The sequence below is a fragment of the Gracilinanus agilis genome, chromosome 1 (genome assembly GCF_016433145.1).
Source record: "Gracilinanus agilis isolate LMUSP501 chromosome 1, AgileGrace, whole genome shotgun sequence".
Lineage (NCBI taxonomy): Eukaryota > Metazoa > Chordata > Mammalia > Didelphimorphia > Didelphidae > Gracilinanus > Gracilinanus agilis.
Genome location: NC_058130.1, coordinates 265,323,677 through 265,350,086, shown reverse-complemented (window position 1 = coordinate 265,350,086; position 26,410 = coordinate 265,323,677). Strand labels below are relative to the sequence as shown.

Genomic DNA, 26,410 nt, shown 5'->3' with positions numbered 1-26,410 from the left:
TATTCGATTTTACCATAGTATATCAGTCTCTGTGTACAATGTTCTTCTGGCTCTGCTCCTTTCACTCTGCATCAGTTCCTGGAGGTCTTTCCAGTTCATCTGGAATTCCTCTAGTTTATTATTCCTTTTAGCACAATAGTATTCCATCACCAGCATAAACCACAATTTGATCAGCCATTCCCCAATTGAAGGACATACCCTCCTTTTCCAGTTCTTTGCCACCATGAAAAGCGTAACTATAAATATTTTTGTACAAGTCTGTTTATTTATGATCTCTTTGGGGTACAAACCCAACAATGGTATGGCTGAATCAAAGGGCAGGCATCTTATCTTACTAATAAATCTTTCTTTTTACTTTTAAGCTTATCTTGGAGTCCTCTCATTCTTGAGAAAGGTTTCCTTCCCGAACCCAGGGGTCCACCATTTGTACCCCTGTAACAAAATGACTTGCCCCCAGTTACACAACTAGGAAGTATCTGAAGTCAAATTTGAACCCAAGTCCTCCTGTCTCTAGGCCTAACTCTCTTTCCATGAAGTCCCCTACCTTCCCTTGATTTTAAGGTTTATAATTATTTTCTTTGAAAGGGCATATGGTCCACTGGCAATAAGAAGATATATAGATGATTTCTCCTTTTGGTAATTCATAAACTTTTTGAACATTGATAATTCCATCCAATAATTAGAAACATATTTCAGCTCCACTAGCCTTAAACCAGCTTTTCCATGAGGAGTTTTACAGGGCATTAAAAAAACAATCTCTCTAATACTTTTGTGTTACAAATCATTGTTTTGATATATAGGTGAGCAAATGTCTATTGCAAGATTTTGGAAAGTATAATAACCCTGTTATGTCATACTCTGACACCAACAAAAGGTTAAGCGACTTACTGACTTACTAAAATGCTAATTAGTGACAGATCTGGAACTAAAACCCAAGTCTAATTCACAGTCATAACTTTATTATATCAGCAATGATTGGTGCCTTTCCTATCAGGAAAAATAAATTCTTCCTTTCTTTCTACAGTCAACTATAACCTGTCTCACATTTTATTTGGGAGAGTGAAAAGTCTACCATCCACAATATTTGTCTCCTCTAAACTAAAATAGAAACTAATTTTGGGGGCACCTAGGTGGCTTAGTGGATAGATAGAGAGAACTAGAGATGAGGTTTAAATTTGGCCCAAGACACTTCCTAGCTATGTGACTCTGAACAAGTTACTTAACCCCAATTGTCTGTTTACCCTGTACTGTACTTTGATATGGATTCCAAGACAGGAAGGAAGGAAAGAAGGAAGGAAGGAAGGAAGGAACTATTGCTTCTACCAAGACTAAGATTTAACAAATATTATTTGGCAAAGATGCTCTCATGAGCAGTTATCTTATACTTTTTATCACTCACTTGCCACTTGGCTGGACTTCTTAGGGTTTCATTTTCCAAGAACTTCTTCATCCTGCAAGACCACATTAATCCAAAACTAAATTCCCATAGGTAGCCTCTGCCCTGCTGGGTTCCCTCTGATTGGAGGACATAGTGTAGAGCTCTTCCCCAAACTTCCTATCAAGGATTGTGCCCAGGATAATTCTGAAAGATATATGACCAGGAATGCTATCCACCTCCATAGAAAGAAGTTTTGGAGTCAGCTATATATAGATCAAAGCAAAGTATCTTTCACATTAGTGTATTTGCAGTTTTATTATGGGGTTTTGGTTATTGTATGAATGTGCTCTTACAACAATGACCAATAGGGAAGTAGATTTTGCATGCTAATAAAAATAAATTTAAAAAAAGTATGCCTGTTAGCCATCTCTTCATTTTCCTCCTGACTGAACTTCTTGGGATCTCTCCATCATGCCCCTGCATCAGATTCCTTTCCCTTCTTTTTCATCTTTCTATCGTGTTTTGTCTTCCCCCATTAAATCATAAACTCTTTGAGAGAAAGAACAATCGTTTTTCACATTGTATCCCCAGTCCTTAGCACATAGTAGGCATTTACTAAATGTTTATTGACTAACTGAATTTAAAGGAATCTTAGAGTCCCATTCCGACTCTATCATTTTATTTGTTTTTATTTATTTTTAAATTTTTTTATTTTGAATATTTTCCCCTAGTTACATATTTCATGTTCTTTCCCTCTCCCCCAAGCCCCCCTAAACCCCCTTAGCCGATGCATAATTCCACTGGGTTTTACATGTATCATTGTTAGGACCTAATTCCATATTATTGATCCAACTCGGTCATTTTAGAGATCAGGAATTTGAGGCTTTGTAAGGATAAAGATAACACAGATAATGAACAAAACTGAGATTTGAACCCAGGACTTGTGACCCCAAATCCCATGCTCTTTCTACTCCACCACACTATCTCCACTGTCTTATTTAGCATTCTGCCTGATTGTAGGCACATAATCTTTTTCCAACATCAAGCTCTCACTGACACAAAGATCGATATTTTGGCAATCGTGTTTGTCACTGGACCAAAGGGCAGACCCAGCTAAGTGGACATGTGACAAATGAGGGGAGGACTGATCTTTACTAAGTACAGGCCACACACTCTGGTTTTCGAATTAATGATTGTTTTTAGCCTGGCCATGTAAATAGTTCCTGACCTTGTTCTTTGCTTCTTATCAGGGCTGGAAAATAAGCAAGAATTGAGAATTCTACAAACTCCTGAACAAGCAGTCTCTGCCTACAATATATCTTCTAACAAACAAAAAGGAGAATACCATAAAGAGAGCTATAAGCATTTTTTTCTTAGGATTAGAGTGCAAGAGCTGGAAGGGACCCAAGAGACCTTTTGTACCAATGTTATCATTTCATAGATGGAGAAACTGAGCCTTAGAGGAAGAAAGTGACTTGGACAAAGCCACATAGTAAAGGGCAGAGATTCTGGCCTTCTCAACACAGTAGGTGTATGTGGGGGGGATGGGAGGGCAGGGGAGAGGAAGTGGGAGGAGTAGATAAAAGGAGAGAATTTGGAACTGAAAATAAAATAAAATTGAATTTTAAAAAAGGTCTCTGGCCACCAAACTGAGGAGAGTTTGAGAGATATCAGGAGCTAGGCAAACAGAATTTTTATAAAAATTCAAATTCAAATATGACACAAAACATTCATATTAGGTTTTTTTTGTGATCATAAGTCAATTTGAGGAGGAGCCATCTCAATTCAATTCAATGACTATTCCACTAAACCAGTCTTCTTAGGCTGCTTCTTATCATTCAAGGTCTTTAATTTGAGCTAATAAAGGAAAGCTCTTGGGAACAAGAAATTCCTCACCATAGACTTTACCTCCCTTTAGGGCTTAGCTCAGGTACTACTTGATACAAGAGGCTTTCCCTAATTCTCCTAGTTATTAATATTCCACCCCTCATGATTTTGCATTTATTTAGTTTCTGCTTATCTATGTCTATAAAGGTCTGTAAAGCTAGGAACTATTTATCTTTCCATTCTTTTTACTTATCACAAAACACAATGATCTCTTTAGGATCTTTTTACCTCTGATCTAGACTTCTGTAACAGCCCTCACTGAACTTCCAGTCTCTTCCCTCTTCCCTCTGGCATGGAGTGGCCAAAATAATTTTCCTATGGCATAATAATAGCATTTACTATATAACAGGCATATGCTTGCACTTAATAATATTTCATCTTATTCTTTATAACAAGCAGCCTCTCACTGTTATTCCTGTCTGGGACTCCTCATTTTCCTTTGTTTTTTGGTGTTTTTTTTAAAACCCTTACTGTGTATTGGCTCCCAGGAGGAAGAGTGGTCAGGGCCAGGCAATGGGGGTTAAGTGACTTGCCCAGGGTCACATAGTTTAGGAAGTATCGGAGGCCAGATTTGAACCTAGAAACTCCTGACTCTAGGCCTGACTCTCAATCCACTGAGCTACTCAGCTTTCCCCTGAGGCTAATGCTTTTCAATAGACATAAAAGGGAAAGATCCAGTCATGGACTGGGCCTAAGGGGAGAAACCATTGGGACAAAAGAGATACTTAATACCAGATGGGATTAGCCATTCCCATTTAAACTACTTTAAGGTTTATTGTTAGTCTGAGACTAGTGAAGTAGTACTTTCTCCTCATGGAAGAACTCTCCAGTGACAAGGTCAAACTTGGGACTTTACACCTTTAAGCTAACTAAACTGGGGGTCATTGAATCTCACTAGGTAACCAGTTTGGGGGCTTCTAGATTCCATGTTGACAGATCTAATCAAAACTTCATTTCAAAATTGTGTTATTTTTAATTTTTATTATTTTATTGTTAAAGATTAAAGCACATATCTATTGTGCTTTAAAGTTTTCAGAGTGATTCACAGTTCTTTTGAATCTTGTAACACAATCCTGAGGGATAAGAACTCTCATTATTATTATTCGAGTGTGGCAAACTAGGGAAGTTAGGTTTAGACAGGTTTGGTGATGATCTCAAGACCATCTTCTGCTCTCTGGCATGCACACAGAATGTGAACCTAGAATATAAGCAGGCATTTTCATTTGTTTTGTGTTATTATTGTGAAAATCTCTTTATTATTTAATTCCTATCATCTAGCTTTCTCTTGGTCAAAAATGTCTTTAATTACCAAGAATGTGCTGTTCTTCCTTATATAAAGATATTCCTGACAGACTAGACACCATGCACAGCTAAATTCTTTAATACCTGCTGACTAAAGGAAAGATGTCACACAACATTCTATTTTACACGTAAAAGAACAGCTCTTTACGTCCAAAATCCCTTTGTTGCCATAATCCTAATGTAATGCTGACTTAAACAAAGTAGGAACTGAAAAAGAAGGAACAGACAGAACATTGCTAAAGACAGAATCTTGAGCAAGAAAGTAAAGAGCTTTATGATCATGGGGGGTGGGGAGGGGGGGGTGCTTTTTTTTTTTTTTTAATCATTGCTCTGCTCTACATTTAATGGATGTTGTCACTTAGTTGTGTCTGACACTTCGTAACCTCATTTGGAGTTTTTGTTGGCAAAGATACTGGAATGGTTTACCATTTCCTTCTCCAGATGAGGAAACTGAAACAAGCAGGGTAAAGTGACTTGCCCTGGATCAAATAGCTAGTAAGTATCTGAATCTGAACCCAGGTTCTCTATACTCCATACTCTATGGACTTTGACAGCTAGTTGCCTTTCATTTAATGGTACTATCCAGAAAAGAAAGACAGAGAAGTGAACAGTAAATTAGAGATGCTTTACAATAGACACAAAAGGAAAGGATCCAGCCAAAGGCTGGGTCACCTAGGTAAAGGATTTTGGCCTAAGGGGAGAAACCATTGGGACAAAAGAGATACTTAACATCTGATGGGATTAGCCACTCAGGCTCCTTTAAGGCCTATTGTTAGTCTGAGACTAGGGATGTTGGACTTTTCCTCAGGGAAGAAACCCCATGAGACAAGGTCAAACCTGGGGCCTTCACCTTCAAATTAAGTAAATTAAATCATTAAATCTTTTTAGGCTACTGGTTTGGGGGCTTGTAGATTCCACTTCAACAATGCTTATAAATCTGCATATGAAAACGTTTATGAAATAATGCCTATGATATTTACGAAATCTGTATATGAAAAAATTGTGGTTGTTAAATTGTTTCAGTCATATTCTGATCTTGGCGATCCCATTTGGAGTTTCCTTTGGCAAAGACTAAAGTGATTCTCCATTTCCTTCTCCAGCTCATTTGACAGATGAGGAAAGTGAGGCAAACAGGGTGAAGTGCCTTGCCCAAGGTCCCCGTCCAGGAAGTGTCTGAGGCCAGATTTGAACTCAGGAGAGTTTTCCTGACTCCAGGTCAAGTACTTTATCCAAGGCACCACCTACCTGCTTGATATACTGTTTTCCAGTTAGAAATCATGAAGTTCTTGGCAAGTCAGAACTTGGATTGACTACAAACTAGGACCTGAGGGCCACGTCTGGTCCACTCACCTGTTTTTGTAGGGCAAGAACAGTATTTACATTTTAAAATACATCAAACCTTGTAAAAACTGTTCATTACTAATTTGCCCCACAAAAACAAGCAGAGGACTGGAAGTTTTAGTTTGTCAATCTCAGGCTAGAACACTGAGTCTTATCTAATTAGATATAATCAGAGATATTTTGGTAAATGTTTAACAATAGGATCTTCAGTGGGGAAAATGTTCACAGAATACACTTCTAAGTTTAAGGTGCATCCGGAACATTTTCTCCATCATCTTCTTCTATCTAGACAACCAACAACAGAATAAACTAAGCCCCAATATGTAGCCTTCAATGATTTTGAGGTATAAATGCTTACACTGAAAATTTAACAATGAACTCTCCTGAGCCTATAAGAAGAGGATCCAGCACATCACTGGATAGAAAATAATAGGGACAAATATAAGACCTTATTTTTAAACTTAAAGAATCAACACACAACATGTGGCTAGACAAGAATTTGTATAAAAAACATTTGGGGTTTCAGTGGACTGAATTCACTGGGAGTCTTAATGGATAGAATGGAATAAATGTGATATTAGTCTACTTTAAGGGAGGCCTGGGGTCTGGGATTGGAGAGGATGTGGGATTGACATTATTGCTCTGTCTAGGACAGACCATATTTGAAGTCTAGTATTAAATTTTGAGGCAGCTAAGTGGTACAGTGGCTACAATGCCAGACCTCAGATCAGGAAGACTCAGCTTCATGAATTCAAATCTGACTTCAGACTTTTATTAGCTGTGTGATTCTGTGCAAGTCCCTTAATCCTGTTTGCCTCAGTCTCTTCATCTGTAAAATTAGCTGGAGAAGGAAATACTCCATTATTGTTGCCAAGAAAACCCCAAATGGGGCCACAAAGAGTCAGACACAACTAAACAGCAACAGCAACAAATTAAATTTTAGGTGTCATTTTAGGAAGAACATTGTTCAGGGCACAAAATCCTAACTCCTACTCCCATGCTGATTAGTCTGATTTTTTTCCTCAAAAAGCATCAAGAGTGGGGACACTGAGCTAGGTGGCTCAGTAGATAGAGAGCCAGGCTTGGAGATGGGAGGTCCTGGGTTCAAATTTGCCCTCAGACCCTTCCTAGCTCTGTGACCCTGGGCACTTCACTTGACCCCCATTGTTTCCTCATTCTGGATCACACCTGACCTCCTTCTTGAACTCTCAGTATGGCACCAGCCATCTACACTAGTCACACATGCATCTTGTGAGTAACATTCCCAATAGCTGGCCTGTTTGACCATACTGACCCTGACCTTACTATCTGTTCCATGCAGGAGGGAGAAGGTTTGTTTCAATTCAACTTATTGGTAATATTCTCCCCTCAGGTAAAAATATTGAGAGCCTTTGCATATCACCTTGGCTTTATTTGTATAGTCTGCAAGCATGGATTTATAAACATTATAAAACATCCATACTAGTGTTGCAAAGTACAATTATACATAATTTCCTGTAGGTATACATTATCCAACATCCCTGGGTGACATAGAGCTGAGTCACCAGCAGAGAACACCAGAATCATAGGTCACATGAAGTCACATATTGTACAACATTATCTAATAGAATTACATAGAATAGATCCTATGCATGCTGTGTACTCAGTCCCTAATGGTGATGCCAGCAAATACTTCTGGGCTAGATGCCTAATGCCCTCACTTATTATCCTTGATTGTTTTATCTCAGCCTGGACAGTGGTCACACAATCTAGATATGTATGTTCTGATTTGCTGTGCCATTTGAATACTTGGTCCTTCCCCATTCTCTTTGGAAGAGCCTTGGTCCTCTGCTAACTAATTTGCATCAACAGTTAAGGGCCAAGGGAATGCCTAAAGAGAACTGTCTCTGGTCCTAAAAGATCCAGGCTTTATAGGGGGTCTCTGCTCCCTTGGTGCTTCCAAAGTGATAGGTCTGGTTGGAAAAGATTAGCCTTTGGATTTAGCCACTCACCCCTGTCAAGGTAGAGGAAATTTTGGGATCTTTTCCCATTCTTTGAGATAGGTAAATGGTTCAATGAATACAGTTTGGGGCCTGGAATCAGGAAGACCTGAGTCGACATCTAGTCTCAGGCACTTATTGATTTTGCAACCCTAGGAAAGATACTAATCTACTGTCTTCAGTTGTCTCATTGGTAAAATGGAGACAATAATAGCAGCTACCTCCCAGGGTTATTATGAAGATCAAATGAGATATTTATAAAATGTTTTTATTTTGAATGCATTATTAAAATATCATTATTATTATTATTATTTCCCAAGCTTGAACCCAAATTTGACTTTCTTTTCATATAGTTTTTCTGAGGTCCTCCCTCATATTGGCCATCTATTACCAACTGCCAAGTTATACATACAAAATGTGGGCAGGGGTTCCAAGGAAACTGATTCTTCAACATTCCCATTTTGTCTTCTAGTCATTGGGGAGCACAACTGCTAACTGCTCTATGGAGAGAATATGGTTGTGATGAATTATCTTTATAATCATTTTTTAAAAAATTCCTACCTTTCTTCTTGGAATCAATACTGTGTATTGATTCCAAGGCAGAAGAGCAATAATGGTTAGGCAATGGGGGTTAAGTGACTTGCCCAGGATCACATAGCTAGGAAATGTCTAAGGGGAGACTTGAATTCAAGATATCTTGTGTCTAGGCCTGGCTCTCTATCTATTGAGCTACCTAGCTTTATAGCTATTCTTTGGAGATCTTTTATAGTTTAATGGATTAATTGGTCTCTCAATTATCTGGTATGGGATGGCTTTGCACATAATTCAATTTCTTGTCTTTTCCTAGGATTCCAAGATTTTGTAACTGGAATCCATTCCCTGGCTACTGTTCTTGACAGAGAGCTTCAGTGTTATGCCATTATCCCCTTGCACATTTCTCTCTGTTCTCTTTTGAGCTAAGGTCCTAAGTAGACAATAAGCCCCCCCTTAACTGGTCTCTCAGTTAAATGACTTTCTTATCACTATGTCTATTGCTTCTTCCTTCTCAAAGATTTGATAGCACATATGGTCAGTGGTGGCTCTTCCCATCTATCAACAAGAATTGAGTGATGCCTATCATATTATCCCTCACATCATCATAGTCATATATTAGAAAGATTTTTTGCTGACTTGAATCATAATTGTGTCAAAACTATAAAATGTTAAAATCTTAGGTTAGAAGGGATAAAAGGGATTTAATGACAAAAAAAATATCATGGAATAATATTGCATAAGGGTGAGATGAGACCAGGCCCTCTGTTTTAAGAAAATTATTTTGACAGCTGATTGGAGGATGGATTGAAGCGGGGAAGAGAGAAAAAAGTAGGAAGACAAATTAGAGAGCTACTGCAATAATGCAAGGGAGAGGTGATGGGTGCCTGAACAAAGGTGATGACCCTCTCTGATTCTATATGACCCTTAGTAAGATTGGTCTGACTGGTGAGGGGGGTGCATGTAAGAGAGAGGTTGTAAAGGTAGAAATGACCAAATATGGCAACTGATTGGATGTATGGGATAAGTGAGAGGAATTGAGACTGACACTAAAGCTGAGAACCTGAGTGACTGATATGATGGCAGAGCCTTTGACAATAATAATGAGAAAATTAGGGCCTCCCCCAACTCTGTTGTTTTAGAGTTTGTAAAAATATTCACTCTCTTGTTCTTTTCTAATTATAGAGCACGAGTCAATCCAAGTAACTCTGCCCCTTGGGCACTCATCGTAGATGGAAGAGATGAGTACCATAGGGTCTCAGTGTCTGTCACTACCGCTGCACTGGTAAACTTCTGCCTGTCTGCCACGTAAGACGACCCATCTGTGAAGAGTGTCATTTCAGGATTTATCTATGGGTGTATTGTATAAGTCTTCCCTAGTCTTATGCATAATGTCAAGTGCATCTTCATAGTTGTATAGACTTTCACCTTCTAAAGGCAGATTAGGAATCAGAGTTGCAGGATTTAAATTTTTGCACTGGTGAAATGTGATGTTCTCACTAGCCGACAAGATTGCTTGGTATTGCGAAAAATTCGGGAAGGGAAAGTTTGTAGAGTAGTATTCCTGAGTGTAGATTCCACTTGATGTGAGGAATACACTCTTAGCTCACCCCCTAATACCAATGAAACAGATTTTCTCACCATGATGGCTACAGCTGCGATAGCTCTCAGACAACTCTGCATGCCGCAGATGACCAGATCTAGCTTTGAGCTATAATATGCAATGGGTCTGAGGGTATTCCTGAATGTTTGTGTAAGGACACTGGAGGCTACCCCTTTGTCTTCATGAACATAGAGTTGGAATGGTTTGTCATGATTAGGGATGCCAAGGGCTGGCACAGAGTTAGCACCTTGAGCTTTTCGATGGCATGGATATGCTACTTGTTCAGTTTCAACGGCTCTGAGACTTCCTTCCTGGTTACCTCTATCAGAGGGTTAGTGATGAGAGCATAACCTAGAATCCAGTTCCTACAGAAGCTCATTACTCCAAAGATTGCCCTGAGCTGCCTCTTGGTCTTTGGCAAGCTCAGTTTCTGTATATCCTGTGTTCTCTTTTGGGAAATACTCCTGGCACCTTTTTCTAAGATGAATCCCAAATACTCCATGTGAATTTTGGTTTTGACACCTTATGACCTCAGTTGCCTAGTTCTTTGAGCAAGTGCACACTGTTCCTTTGGCAAATGGAAGCTGATGGTGACATCAGCAGGATGTCATCCACATAATGCACCATCTTGCTATCTTGGAAAGTGATCGACTCAAGGTCTCTCTGCAAGATTTGGCAACAGACAGATGCTGAATCTACATACCCTTGTGGAAGCCTTGTCCACAAAATGGATTTGCCTTGCCAATAGAAGGCGAACAGCTGCTGGCTGTCTCTGTGCAGGGGAACAGAAAAATAAGCTGAGAACAGGTCTATAATGGTAAACCATTTATATGTGTTTGGTATAGCTGTTATAATTTGAGATGGACCAGGAACCACTGCATAGGTCTTCTTAATGTGGTTGTTAACAGCTCTCAGATCTTGTACCAAACACCATTGAGTCTGCCCATCAGGAGTCAATTTTGCTTTATTCACAGGCATGATAGAGCTGTTATACTCTGAAAAGCCGTATCTTAAGATTCCTTGGTCTAACAGACTCTCTTTCAAGGATTTCACACCTTTGATAGCATCCTTGCTCAATTTAAATTGAGGAATTCGTGGTGGTATTCCCTCCTTGACCTCTATTCTCACAGGCTCAGCAGACAGAATTCTGCCAACATCGTTGGAATTTTTAGCCAGAATGTAATCAGGCATGTCATGGGGAACCTTATATTCATTGTTGTCATGATGGTAAATTGGTTCCTCCTCGCATGGGTCTAAAAACAAGATTGGGTGGTATTTCAGGGACAGAGAAAGATCTATCCATCTGGTTGGCATTGGATGTTAGCTGCTAATTTACATAAAAGATCCCTCCCAACGAGGATGGAAGGATACGATAGCATCAATAGGAAAGTATGATCGACAGTGAGAGGGCCTAGCTTCACCATTTTGGCTCTAAGTTTTGGGATTTGTTGTGCTAGCCCCGAAGCACCCCTCACCCTCAAACTTCCCTGATATTTGCATCCTTCTGGAGCCTTCTTGAGAATGGAACATGCTAATCAGGGGTTTCTTGTGGCTATTAGACTTGATAGGGTCTAGAGGTAGTAGGGAATCCTCATTAGATTATGTACTTTGATTTTGGATCCAGTTTTGTGTACGGTCTTGAACAAGCACTCCATTATGTCTTGTGTCAGTATTTTCAGTCAAAGCAGAAACCTCTGCAGCCTCTCTGGAGGTCCTGCCACTGTGAAAGCTCAAATAGGATGTTGAGCTAGAGGGCTGACAGCTCCTCTGACCCAGAGCAGGTCTGCAAGTAACCATGGTTATGGAGCTGACTTTAGCTAAGCTCACAGAATCTTCAGGTTGAAGCTGGCTGAGGACTGAAAAGGTGGAGTTTTCACTGCAGTTTCCTCCCACTCTGATGTTCTGAGCTTGACAGATTTCAAAATTAGGAGTTTCCCCTTCAGTTGTGTCAGGTTTTGAAGTACAGACATTATCTACTCCCTTTAACACTGCAGGGTTATATTCTTGTAACTCAAAGATTGTTTGGAGTTCACTATCCAGCCCTATTGTCTGTCACTGAAGTTGGTTCTTTGTTAACCCCAGTCACTGAGCAGTTCTCATTGATGCTAGTATTGAACTCTTCAGCTACATGAGATGACAGATCATGAGTCTCTATCACCCAAGCTTTAAGAATGAAATCGTTGGCTTTGGGATTGAGAAGAATAGCTGAAGACTCCCTTATGTTACTGCCATCACTCAATAATGCAGTATCCTGCTTCACAGAAAGCAAGCCTTTCTCACGATTCCATGTGTCAGACTCTAGCTGCATCATGATTCTTTATGTCTAAAGCAAGAGAATGGTGTAGCACATTGGGACTCAACTCCTCTAGGGTTACAAATGATATTCCATTGTGAATACATGGTAAATCCCTACTGTTTTCTTCTTTATCCAAACTATTTAGTTGGTTTGAACTTGGAATAAAGACAGGAATTTGTGATTTTGATGACTTCAAACAGGATTGCAATGCTTCTTTAGGTAAGCCACTGAAAATTTCTGTGTAGTCCTTTTGTTTCACATCCAATCCTATTGAGGTGGAATGTGTAAGTTGACCCCGTTTATAGTCATCATTTGCTCATTATGCCTACCCATTCTTAGTCTTCTGCAACAGAAATGTTATTGTTTTCTGAGCAGCTTGCAAAAGACATATGTTCTTCTTTGCCCAGTCTACTAGAAATATCCACCATACCTACATCTGTATGAGAAACGTGATTAATGGCATTGTCAGTCAAAATCAGGGCCTGGCTTCATAAATGTTTTGGAGTGGCACCTTCCTTCAGATACCTTTCCATCTGATCTAAAGATGGAGACTGACTAAACTTCTTGCAAGAGTGATCACAGCACTGATCACTATGCTTGGTACCCTCTACTCTTCCAGACCATCTAGAATTGTAGAAGGTCTTTCTAGCACTGCTGTACCTTCGGTCAGAGCTGGGTTTTTTGCCCTTCCCAAAGTTGATTTGTTGTTTGTAATGGCACATTCTCACAAGATGGCCTAGGGACCCACAAAGAAAGAAAGCATTGCTTGGAGTAATTTTTGTTTCTGAAGATGTTAAGCTGTTTAGACTTACTATGTCCCCTACTGGCCTGGAAAGGGAAGTTTTTAATCTCCTCGGTCTCCTTATATTTTTTGGCCTGTTTGAGCTATTTTTTTTAAGGTTCACAATGACTGCATCCTTATCCGAGTCAGACTGTCTATTAGCTTTTAGATCTTTGGCCCTAGAATCATAGATGTACAATGCATGTTGACAAATGTCCTCAAGGGATAGAGTTTCCCATTGGGCACAGCTCTGCCTAAAGTATTGTTGGATAGGTAGAAGTGCACCCTTAACTAACTGCCTCCGAATATGGTCCACGGTCTAGGGTGACTAGATGTCTCTTAAGCCTAGTACTGTCTCAGCCTCCTTGATTAATTTATCAAGAAAGTTGCTGGGGTGTTTGTGTTCCCCCTGCTTTAACCCTTCAAACTTAGACCATGAATTTGGTCTCTTGGCATGAAGATGCATAGCCTTGAGAAGATCAGTCTGGCATTGCAATAGATATTTCATGTTTGCATGAGATATTAACTTAAGGTCCTGGTGCATGGTGGGCCATGCTGTCAAGTTAGGGTTGGTCCTAGTTTCCTGGAGGAATTTGTCCTTTTCAGATGGAGAAAAGAATTCCCCCAGTAAAAATTCTACGTCAGCAAAACTAGGGTTAAAGAGGGTGAAAGCTCTCCTCATTTCCTTTATACTTTTGAATGGGCTTAAGTAAAATTTTGGAAAACGGCATCTGAGGACCTCCATAATCATTTGGGGTGAAGGCTTTGTACAATTTTACATGCAAAATCCCCTGTCCAGGCTGCAAAATTGTCCAATCCATGATTGGGAGACCAGAAATGGTGGTCTCTGTCTCTGTAGCCTTGTCCTCAGTTGTTCTAGCATTTAAACTTGTGCCTGTACCCATTTGGTTTGTCTCAATGATCTCCAGTTGGAGGATAGTATGCTCATCAAACTGTTTCCCTTCACGGATCTGTTTAACAACTTGGACCAATAACTTGACTTGCTCTGTGAGTTCTTTGACCAAGGAATCATTAGTGTTGTTATTAGAATTAGCATTGGAATTAGCTGTTTTCATTAATGCCCACACACGACCACAGAATTTTTTAAATGCCCTAAGACCTTGAAAAGTTGTGAATATAGTAGCAGCTATGGTTGGTAAAAAACACACAAATTCAGCCAGAGTCACTGCAAACCATCTATAATAGTCGTAAATCAAAAGCAGCCTTAACAAAAACTGAGGAAACATAAAAAACCAAAATTGGTAAGCTCCCTGAGTCACCATCCATAGCAACAAGCAAAAACTGCTTATAATGAAAGCCATCGTAGCTACAGCCATTTTTATAGATGTTAATTAGTTCAGAAACAAAGTAGGTTCTTGACCTAATCTGTGCTCGCCAAATTTAATGCAGGGGATAACTGCAATGCAAGGGGATGGAGTATAGATGGCATAAGGCCAGCCCAAGGGGCCCTTAGGCAAATGTAGAAGTTGGTATATGTAACAGGGGTCCTGCACCTAAGCTGAAAGAGAGACAGATGAACTCTCTCACTCGCAAAAGCCAAGACCCCTTTTAAGATCAGGATTCTCTGCCTCTGCCCGTGGGAGATGGAATCAATTCTATTGGACAGTTGGTGTAGTTTCTAGGAAGGAGGCTGGAACTTCCTGAAACTAAACTGTTTGATAAAGGTTTGCTAACGAGAGCTAATAATCTGATCTGATTGCTGGTGATATTTGGCCCTTGATAAAGGTAAAGGCAATGGCTTCAAAGATCTTTAGGTTTGAAGCTAAATAGGTTTATTGGTAATTAAATTGAATCAAGAAAAGGGTGTTGGAAAGTGGGTGAAGGTATAAGCTAAAGATCTTGGCTAATAATATCACTAAACTACTTTAGGAAATACAGAATGACCTTCTTTAGGTGCAGCAGTATAAGAAAGCCTTGAGGGCAGTCTCAACTCTGATACATTTGGTTGCTGACCCAGGGCTCCCTAACCCTGGGTCAGATGGTGATATCTTAATAGTAGAATTTATCTCTTACTTATAATGAGGGTTGTTGGGTATGCCAAAGAGCAGTTGAATTTGGCTAGCAATGGTAGTTGTTCCTACCTACCTAAAGAATCTACCCCAAAACCACCCTGACCTCCCAGGGGCCCACTTTTCCACACTTTTGCTCCCTAACCCTGGAGTTCAGAACCAGAAGTGAAGTCAGGGGTCACAGGACCCCCTTTTATATCCTTACTTCAACTGGCACATAGCCTGGGTCCTCTGCCAGGTTCTGTTCTAAATTGGCAACTGCCAGCTTGCAACCCATGAAAACATGGTTTCAAAATTTTATATATAACATAATGAGAAAATTAGGGCCTCTCCCAACTCTGTTGCTATTTGTTGCTGAGCCCAGAAGCTATCAAGCCCCTGGGTCAGATGCTATTGTTTCTTGAAAGTAGCTGTTCACTCTTGCTTGATTTAAAGGCTGTTGGCTATGCCAATAAGGTATTTGATTTGTCTAGCAATGAAGGTTGTCCCTACCTGCCTGCCTAAATCCACTCTCCCAAACTTCCCAGAGCTTAGTTTATCACCACCTCTTTCCTAACCCTAGGTGATGAGAGAAAGAAGTGAAGATTCAGGGGTTGGTGGACCCCAATTTATACCCCGTCCATAACTGTCACCTTGGCACATGCCCTGGGGTGCTTGCCAGGTTCTGTGTTCCAAAGTGGCAAACTGCTATTTTGCACCTACAGAAAATGGCTTCCCATTTCTGCATATCACAGCAATAAAAATACCCTAGTCTCTCATTGAGTTTCTTCCTCTTCCCTGAGCTGGAGGATTCAGTGAGCCTTCAGTGCTCATTGCCAGTACCGTCCTCCACTATACTGTAAGCTTTGCCCAAGAGGCATGGATTGCCAGAATGTTCCTAGCCCATTGTGTAGTTTCTAGCTAGTCATGGAATTGAGGATAGGATACTTGACCCAGAGTTAGGAATACCTGGATCCAAATTCTACTTTAAATGATTACTAACTATGTGACACTGGCTGAGTCACTTAATCTCTCTGTACCTTCATTTCCCCATCTGTAAAATGGTGGGGTTGGACTTGAAGGCTACTGTTACCTTCTGACTCTTAAGTTCTTGAGCCATTGATCCCGTGAACAGGCTGGAGTTAGTCTCAGTCAATGAGATCACAGAATAGATTGGCCAAATCTCAATGTGCCAGACTTAGTGTCCAAATGACTAACACACACTTTCCTTGGGAAATAAAATTAATTAACCAGCATTTGTTGAGTATTCGCATGCCAGTTATTGTGTTGGGCTCTCAATATACAAATATAAAGAGTGAAGGAATTCCTATTCTCAAGGTGTTTGCATTCTAATTCAAATATACTAATTCAACCATAACCCTGATATAGGTATCCTCATTCAGTCTTCTGAGGCCCAGCCTCTTTGTAGAGAATAGAAATAAAAACCTCAGGTGGTTTTCTTTGTAAAATGACTAGAAGGGAAGGTAGGTGATTTAGTGTAGAGAGTGGCAGGTCTGGAGGCAGAAGGTCCTGAGTTCAAATTTGACCTTGGATATTTCTAGCTGTGTGACCTTGGGCAAGTCACTTAGTCTTCATTGCCTTGGAATCAATACACAATAATAGAGCCTATCTCCTCAGTTGCATGGCCCTTACCCCTCTTCTACCTTGAAATTAATATTCAATATGGATTCTAAGACAGAAAGTAAGGGATTGTTTTCTTAATGACTAGAATATAATAATAATAATAATAGTAATTATAGCTAGAGCAGCTAAATGGTACAGTGGATAGAATGCAGAGGCTAGAGTCAGGAAGACTCATATTCTTGAGTTTAAATCCAGTCTCTCAGGCATTTATTAGCTGTGTGACTCTGGTCAAGTCACTTAACTATTTTTGCCTCAGTTTCCTATTTTTATAAAATGAGCTGTAAAAGAAAATGGCAAAGCCAAGAAAACCCCAAATGGGGTCAACAGAGTCAAAACATGACTGAAAACCACTGCACAACAAAAACTTTAACAACCAGTAGTCTCATATAATGCTTTAAAGTTTGCAAAGTGTTTTATAAATGTGACCTCATTTATCCTTACTACAGCCCTGGGAGATAGATGCTATTATTGTTTCTATTAACAGAAGAAAAAACTGGGGCCAGACTATGGAGAGCTTTATATGGCCAAACTGAGGTGTTTACATTTAATTTTTTATTTTAAAAACCCTTACATTCTGTCTTGGAATCCCTCCTGAGTATTGGTTCCAAGGCAGAAAAGCAGAAAAAGTTAGGCAAGGGAAGACTCTGAGGTCAAATTTGAACCCAGAACTGCTCATTCCTAGTCTGGCTCTCTATCCACAGAGCCACCTAGCTGCTGTTTTATATTTAATTTGAACTGTTGCTTCATTAATGACTTCTAATCTGAGGTGCCAGGACCTCCACACTTCTCAAAAATCATAAAGTTGCTTCCAATGTTGGCTATGGCCCCACTCATGATACTTGTTCACTTGTGACCACAAAACAAAAGATAAAAGAGGCAAGGGCAAAATCCAGGTTTAGTCTTGCCTTAATTGCCATGACAACATGGAATTTGGAGAGAGAGGCCAGTGAACCAGGAAGAGCAGCAGCCACAATAGGGTGAGGGAGTAGGGCTGCTCCAGAACTCCTTCCACAAACTATCTGTCCTTCCCCCTCCTTGCCAGGGACAACTCCAGCCAGATGGGAGAGAGAACATCAGAAGGCAATCACTCTGTGGCCCTTTCTGAGGCTTCTTAGTTTTAATCCTTTTACATTTTATTTCCTACCATGAACTCTATGATCTTGCTGTTCCTCACACATACCTCTCCATTTCCCATCTCTGTATCTTTGCACTGACTGGAATGTTCTCCTTCTTCACTGCTGCCTCTTACTTCCTCTGGCTTCTTTCAAGACTCAGTTCAAATAATACCTTATGCTGGAAGAATTTCCCAAGTTGGGGACAGCTGGGTGACTCAGTCAATTGAGAGATAGACCCAAAGATGGGAGGTCCTGGGTTCAATTCTGGCCTCAAGATACTTCCTAGCCATGTGACCCTGGGCAATTCACTTAACCTCTGTTGCCTAGCCCTTACTGATCTGCCTTGGAACCAATATACAGTATTGATTCTAAGACAGAAGGTAAGAGTTTAAAATTTTTTTCAAAAATTTTTAATTAAAAAAAAAAAAGAATTTCCCAAGTAGCACAGTGGATAGAGATTCAGTCTTAAAGTCTGAAGTCCTGGGTTCAAATCTGACCTCAGATACTTTTTAGGTCTGTGATCCTGAGCACATCACTTAACCCTATTTGCCTAACTCTCCCCACTCTTCTGACTTAGAAACTATACAAAGACAGAAGGTAAAGGTAAAAAAAAAAAAAAAAAAAAAGGAAGCATTTCCCAGTCTCCTCTGAGATCTGTCTTCTCTATATGTGCCTCACTTACAGCTAGGTCTCATTAGTGGGAATAGTGAATCTTGTAAAGTGGCCTCATTATATGTATTAAAATTTATAGAATATAAAGTAATGATTATATAAAATATCATAATTGGTTCCAGATGGATGGAAATATGTAGTGTGAAACTGAATAATGAGTTAGTAATTAACAATCAGGATGTTATCTTTTCCATTAGAATTTGAACTCCTTGAGGTCAGGAACTAATTTTATCTTTCTTTATATCAGAGTTTAGCATGGTGACTGGCACAGAGCAAGCATTTAATAAATTTTTGTTGACTGACTGCTTAATGAGAAAACTGAGATATAGGAAGGTTAACTTGCCCATGACCACACAGATAATAAGTGTCGCTTTTATGGTTGTACCAGAAGCCTAAAATACTCCAGCACTTAGCACAGTGTCTGATATATAGTAGACACTTATTAGTTGACTGACTGACTCTCAAAAATTAGATATCCAGATAAGTTCCCAAAATGTAAGCTATGTATCAGATTCTGATCTCTGACACAAAGAATTTGGCCCAATCTCAAGAATCTATCTTCTTTTTTAAAAAAAATCCTTACCTTCTGTCTTAGAAATGATACTAAGTATTGATTCTAAGGTAGAAGGGAGGTAAGGGCTAGATAATTGGGGTTAAGTGATTTGCCCAGGGTTACACAGCTAGGAAGTATCTGGGGCCTTACTCTCACAGCCTTGGCATGACAGTAAAAGCCTATACTAGGTATCTTATCTCTAATGGGCTGCCTGAGAGATCTCCTCTGGACACCCTCTATCCTGCACCTTGGCCCCAAACCTTGTTGGTGTGCACATAACTTCTCTAATTTTTTAATATACATTAAATTTTTTTAAATTTAATTTAAAAATTTTAATTAAATTTAAGTTTTTAAAATTAAATTAAAATTTTTTTCAATTATAATCTTTTTTATGACATCTTCCAAGATTCAAATTCTCTCCCTCTCCCTCTCCCTAGGAAATTAAATGGTCTGATACAGGCTATATTGGTGCTTTTATGCAATACATACTTTCATATTCCCCATGTCATGAATGAAGACACATACAATCACCCATACAATAAAAAAACTCATGAAAGAAATAAAGAAAATGATGGCATACTTTGATCTGCAGGCAGTTCCTTCTTTGGCAATGGAGAGTGGTATTATTATTTTTTTTTTTATCATGCATCCTTCCAAGTAAATATATCTGAAGATATTTGTGAAACTATCATAATCCCCTCTCACTACCTGCTCCTGTCTTCTCACTACCTAGGACAGTGGTGGTAAACCTTTTAGAGACTGAGTGCCCAAACTACTACCCTCATGCCACATGTGAGCCGCCCCCTTATCTTAGACAGGGGAGGGAGGAAGTGCTCCCATTGGGCTGCTGGGCAGAGGGACGGGTCATGTGAGAAATGTCCTCAGGTGCATGTGGAGAGGGAGAAGGGAGCAGCCCCCTCTGGCACACCCAGCACTCATGCCCTAGGTTTGCCAACACAGACACAGGGCCTTCTCTTTGCTGAAAAGCTGGATGTTAGCAGAAGCATTTTAATTAGAACAATTTTCTTTTTGTTTAAGAAGGCATCACTATCATAAAAAAGGTGATCTACCCAACAGACAGCATATACAGGGATGCTGAATTTCACTCATCTAAACAGATCTCTAACCAAGGTTCCACTAGCCACCCCCTGCAAAATAAAATAAAATTGATCTTCAGTGTTCATGCCAGGCCTTCCTTACCTCAGGAAATTTCTTTTTCTGCACATATTCAGTCGTGGCAGGATCAAAGTACTTGGCATAGCCCTCATTGAGACTGTAGATCTTCCCTTTCTTTTTAATTTTGACATCTTTTTCCACCAGGATAAACTCACCAAGAGCCTAAAAAGAAAAAAAAAGACCCACTAAGAAACAGAATCCAATAAAAGTCAGAAAATGGGTCTTTAATGTAGGAGATCTGAACCTGACATCAGTGGACAGATTTCAGGGCAGAGTCTATGAACTTGGAAAATAATATCATTATTCTCACAAAACTCTAACTGAAATTCAGCACTTCCTTCCATTATGATTTTTATTTTATTTTATTTTTAACCCTTACCTTCTGTCTTAGAATCAGTACTGTGTCTTGGTACCAAGGCAGAAGAGAGGTAAGGGCTAGGCAATGAGGGTTAAGTGACTTGCCCAGGGTCACCCAACTAGGAAATGTCTGAGGCCAGATTTGAACCCAAGATCTCCTGTCTCTAGGCCTAGTTCTCAATTCACTGAGTCACCTAGCTATTCCAACCTATTAGGATTTTAAAAAATATAATTTTGAGAAGAGGTCCATAAGCTTCATCAGCCTTCCAAAGGGGTTCATGACAAATAAAAAAGGTTAAGAGCTCTCACAGAAGGTCCCAGGGACATGACCAAGGTAGTTTTAGATTTCGTTCTATGATTTCTCTCTAGTTCTCTAAATTTGCCAATTGTCTTTTTAGGCTTACATAAGAGAGTTAATAGCAGAGCCACCGTCTACCTGGCAGTGTCTACCTGCAGCCAGTATATGAAATAGTTCACTAAGTTAAAAAGATACCAAGTCACATGCCTTTCCCTTCCGTTCACATGTCCATGAATTGCATGTCCCATAAATAGTTTATCTATTGACTCTGGTTATGCAAGATCTTGGGTATAAGAAAAGAGTTGTTTAAGTTCATCCTTCTGCCTCTTTAAAGGTTTCTGGCAGAGTTTTAACAGTAATGTAAGGAGAGAGGATGTTCAGGACTGTTTTTCCTCACAAGAAGGACTGACTTGATTAAAAATATACCTAGCACTTGGGTAGTTGCACATTTGAGTTTCCAGATTATCCGGAAGCAGAAGAACAGTGTCATCGAGGAGAAGGAGGACTAGGTTCAATAGGGACTTGGGTCCAGGACTTTGGCTCTATCACTCATTAATTGTGCCCTCAGGCAAATAAATGACAACCTCTCTGAGCCTTGTTAATAAAATATGGATAAAAATATCTGTACTATGTCACAAGGTAGTGAGGAAAGGGATACAAATGCTAAATGATGCCCGGGTACCTGGGGCAAAGCTTAGTATCTCCAGTGGAGTAAGGTAGGATGTCATAGCAAAATTCAGAATAAATCTTTTGGCAAATCACAAATGAGTTTTTTGGTGGGTATTAAAGAGCCTATAATAGAGACAATAGGTATTAGGTTTTCCAAGCTTATATCTAGATCTTGACACTAGATTTTTTGGGATTTTTCTCAAACCTTCCTAAAGAGGTTGTTTCAGTTGAAGACAAAATTAGAAGTGCAAAAATATCCTGGATGTAAATAGAAATTGGTAGTGTTTCTTCCTGTTACTCCATCATCTTGGCTCCTGAATCCACTCTGTGCATTTTCACTAATTGTCCCCCAGGCATGGGAGAGGCTTCATTCCTTACCTCTGCCTCTTGGACTCTCTGACTTCCTTCAAGATTCAGCTAAAGTTCTACCTTCTATCAGAAATCTTTCCCAATCTCTCTTACTGCTAGTGTTTTCTCCCTAAGATTAGCTCCAAATTATCCTCTCTATATCTTGTTTATACATAATGGTTTTCAAGTTTACTCTCTCATTTGATTATGAGAACCTTGCAGGGACTGGATTTTTTTCTTTCTTTGTACACCCAGTGCTTAGCTTTGCACACCCTTTTCAGGGCTGCTTATCCACTTTTGATGTCCACCTGGCACTCAACTCTCACTTGTGGTTCCAAGAAGCTATAACAGCTCCATCTCAGTAGTAAACCATCTGAGCAAGTGTGCTAAACCAATTTGAGAGTAACTAAGGGGCCACAAACCTGTTGGTGAGTTAGGGTGGGTTTCTACCCCAAACATGTAAAGTCTACCCCTGGTGGAACGGGCAAATGGGAACAATTTGTTCCAACAGAAATGAAGGCAGTTGAAGCAGGCACTATAGGGTGGTTAGAGTTTGGTCAGACATAGAAGAATCCAAGGTCATCCATTGCATCCTGGACCATCACCAGTCATCCTTACTTTTGTCCTGCCACTGGACCTGGATGACTCTAAAAGAGTGAAGCTGATGACTTCTTGCAACTCTGCCTCACTTAAATCCAATTCATGCACAAGTGAAGACATCATCCCATGATGTCATTAAGTACCTAACACATAGTAGGTGCTTAATAAATGTTTGTTCATCCTTAACTTTTCATTTTCATTTCTTGTGCCATGAGCAATTAGTTGCTAAATTTTGTTGATTCTGCCTCTTCAACAACCTCTCACATCTATTCTTTCCATTCCCACCACAATCACCCTGATTCAAGACTTTATCAACTTTTACCTAGACTACTTCAAACACTTCTTAATTGGATTCCCTGAATCTTGTCTTACTCCTCTTTAATATAATCTTTTTTTTTTCATATTTTTTTTATTTTAAACCCTTAACTTCTGTGTATTGACTTATAGGTGGAAGCAGTGGTAAGGGTAGGCAATGGGGGTCAAGTGACTTGCCCAGGGTCACACAGCTGGGAAGTGTCTGAGGCCGGATTTGAACCTAGGACCTCCTGTTTCTAGGCCTGGCTCTCAATCCACTGAACTACCCAGCTGCTCCTTTTAATATAATCTTCATAGAGCTGCCAAATTGATATTCCTGGAGCACAAGACTGATTATATCACTCCATGTTTCAAGAAATTTCAGTGGCTCTCCATTGCCTCAGATATAAAATACAAGGTCTCCTTGTTTTTGCTGTTCAGTCTTGTCCAACTCTTTTATTTTATCTATTTACAGAATTTGTCCAGAAGTATCCTTCTCCACTCTCCCCATATCACAAAAGGTATCATCCAGAAGACAGATATGTTCATACAAATTAGGTCTTTCATGTTTATATACAACTCTTGATGATTCCATATATCATAGGTTTTTCTGTCATCCCACCATCTCTTGAAGTCTGCCCAAGTTCCTTTCTTGCTTCCATGGCACCTTCTATCCAACTCATCCTCTGCTATTCCCTTTTTTTCCCCTTCAATCTTTCCCAATATTAGGATCTTTTGCTCTGAGACCGTGTCTTCTCATTATGTGACCAAATTAAGCTTCAGCTTCAGTATTTATCCTTCCAATGAAAAGGCAGAATTAATTTCTTTAAATATTGACTGAATGTCTCTTACTTAACATTTAAAGCAAGTTCACGATTTGATTCCAGTCTTTCTTTTCAAAGTGAACCCATTTTATATACTCTAAGTTTTAGGTGCTTTCTAAATATAACACTCCATTTGCCATCTTGACACCTTCGCACAAGTTGTTCCTCACACATGAAATGTTCTCTTTCTGCTTCCTCCTCTCAGACTCTGGAATTCCCTCCACGGTTCATCTCAAGTGTCACATCCCATTAGAGATCTTTTCCAATTGCTTCATTTGTTAGTACTACTAAAAATCACTTTGTATTTGTTTTCTAGATCTTTGGTATTGACTTACCTATGAATGTATTATTTCCCTCATGTAAACTCCTTGAGATAAGGGACAGTTTCATATTTTTGTGTTTATATCTCCAGAGAAAGCAAAATATTTACAGAATCTTGCACCACACCTGTCTTGGAGTAAATATTCAATAAATGCCTATTGAATTGAACCGGCAAGATCTTTACCTGAGACAAAGGCAGGGGAGAACTGAGTGTGGGTGAAGTTTACCCTGCAATACTTCAAGATTTCTTTCCTGCTGAAAGTGTGGCTGAGAAATGGAGGTGAGCATATTGAGAAACATAATCAAAATGCCAGAGAGAGGGCTGGACAGGGTGACAAATTTACAGACATTTATAAAACAAGCCTGCCACTTTTGAGAGTTGAAACTGAGCAGGGAAACTATAGGCACTGGTGGAGGAGGTCCTAGTTAGGCAAGACTCAGTAGGAAGAGAGTAGAGGATAAACCATTACCTCTGGAGTCAGAAATCGCCAGGAAAGACAGGTTGGGGAAAGAAAATGGTGGATGAATAAGGCCTGTCATAATCATAACCATAAGTTAAAGAGGAAGTAACCTTAAGAAGGTGCTTTCAGCACCCTCTAGGTTACTTGTCCTAGTAGAGTCCACCTAGTTATAGCCCCAACCTGTACACAAAAAGTGTGTAAGATAGCTAAAATGATACTTACTGGGTCCAGCATGAAGAGGTCCACTCCTTGACCAGTGGAAAGAGCTACCAGGGTAGCACTGCCATAGAGAGCATAGCCAGCTGCCACAATATTACATCCTGGCTGAAGGGCATCCTTTTCTGAAGGCTCATCATCTGTGGTCTGGGCAAGAGAAGAGAATAATATGTGGATTATGTTTTATTTTAAAGAGAAAATAAACAACCCTTCCTGAAGTAAGTCTGTTAGCCCAGAACCTCAGTAGCCAATAAATGCAATTTTCAGAAATTCAGATGCATCTTGAAATGACTCAAGTCCTATTATTTATTAACAGACATTTGCAACTGAGTCCTTTCCCAGAAAACTCTAGGGCAGTGATGGCAAACCTTTTAGAGACAGAGTACTGTGCCCTGCCCTCACCATCTCACCCCTTGCCCTGCCCCTTATCCCAGACAGGAGGTGGGGAGGAGGAAGCATTCGCATTTAGACTTCTGGGTGGAGGGGCCGATAAAGTGAAAAAATGTCCTCAGCGAAGGTGAAGAGGGGGAGGAAAGTAGCCTGAGAAATCTGCTCCCCTCCAGCTCTGCCACCTGTGAGCCACCCACCTTATCCCCCATGTGCTCTCATTGGGCTGCTGGGCAGAAGGGCAGGTGATGTGAAAAAATGTCATCAGGCACAGTGGAGAGGGGAAGGGAGCAGCTCTGTCCAAGTCCTTCTGTCTTTCTAGTAAGGAACTGGGGGAGGAGGGCAGCTCACATGCCCACAGAGAGTGCTCTGCATGCCATCTTTGGCATCTGTGCCATAGGTTTGCCATCACTATCCTAGGGAGTCTTATCCCATCAAACCATAAGTTCTCTACCCCTTTAAGATCATTCTTTTCTCTTTGTTCTTCTAGCACCTCAAGTGCTGTATTTTTGAATATCTCTTGAAGGGAAACTTTTTTGGGATAACAGAATTTGAAATCTTGAAGCTAAATGGCCATGGAAAGAGAGAGGAGAGTGTGGAACTACAAAAAGAACCTGAGAAGACTTTAAATCAGAGGGTTCAAATGAGACTACAACAATACTTTCCTCGACCAGATTAAATGTAGTTGGGAAATATCCACAAAATAAAAATCAGGTAGAACATAGATAATATTAATATGTGAGTTAGTGGTGTTAAACTCAAATAGAAGTAGATAAATATACCTGCAGGCTACACACAAACTTTTAAAATGTGATATTCTCTAAGTTTTATTGCATTTAAAAATTATTTTTTAAACCTTTACTTTCCATCTTAGAATCAATACCATGTATTAGTTCCAAGGCAGAAGAACAATAAGGGTTAGGTTTAAGAAACTTGCCCAGGGTCATACAGCTAGGAAGTATCTGAGGCCACATTTGAACCCAGGACTTCCTGTCTCCAGACCTGCAGCTCTATCCACAGATCCACTTAGCAACCCTTGTTTTACTACCTTTTTTTTTTTCATTCTGTCAAATATTTTCCAATTGCATTTTGATTTGGTTCAGGCTGGGAGTGTCGTTGACCTACCTTAGACCACATGCCTTTGACACCTCTGTTCTGGGTCAATATGCAGCTGACAGCCAACCTCATTTAGCATTCATTGGCCCTGTTTTAATTTGAGTTTGGCACAATGACTTTAAGAGACACAATAAGAAGAGCGATTTAGTATTGAGATAGCTTTCCTAGGTTCTCTCTCCCTCTCTCCCTCTCTCTCTCTCTCTCTCCCTCTCTCTCCCTCTCTCTCTCTCTCTCTCTCTCTCTCTCTCTCTC

General features: G+C 39.9%; 1 protein-coding gene across 1 annotated transcript in view; it reads right to left on the bottom strand.

The window, feature by feature from the left end:
- Positions 1-26,410, bottom strand: part of LOC123235282 (fructose-1,6-bisphosphatase isozyme 2) — an 87,652-nt gene that overhangs the window by 26,177 nt on the left and 35,065 nt on the right. Inside the window, exons 4-5 of the mRNA XM_044661402.1 lie at positions 24,662-24,802; positions 20,292-20,429 (exon numbers count right to left, since the gene is read on the bottom strand). Coding sequence (XP_044517337.1) covers positions 20,292-20,429; positions 24,662-24,802 — 279 coding nt within the window. The remainder of the gene's footprint in view (positions 1-20,291; positions 20,430-24,661; positions 24,803-26,410) is intronic.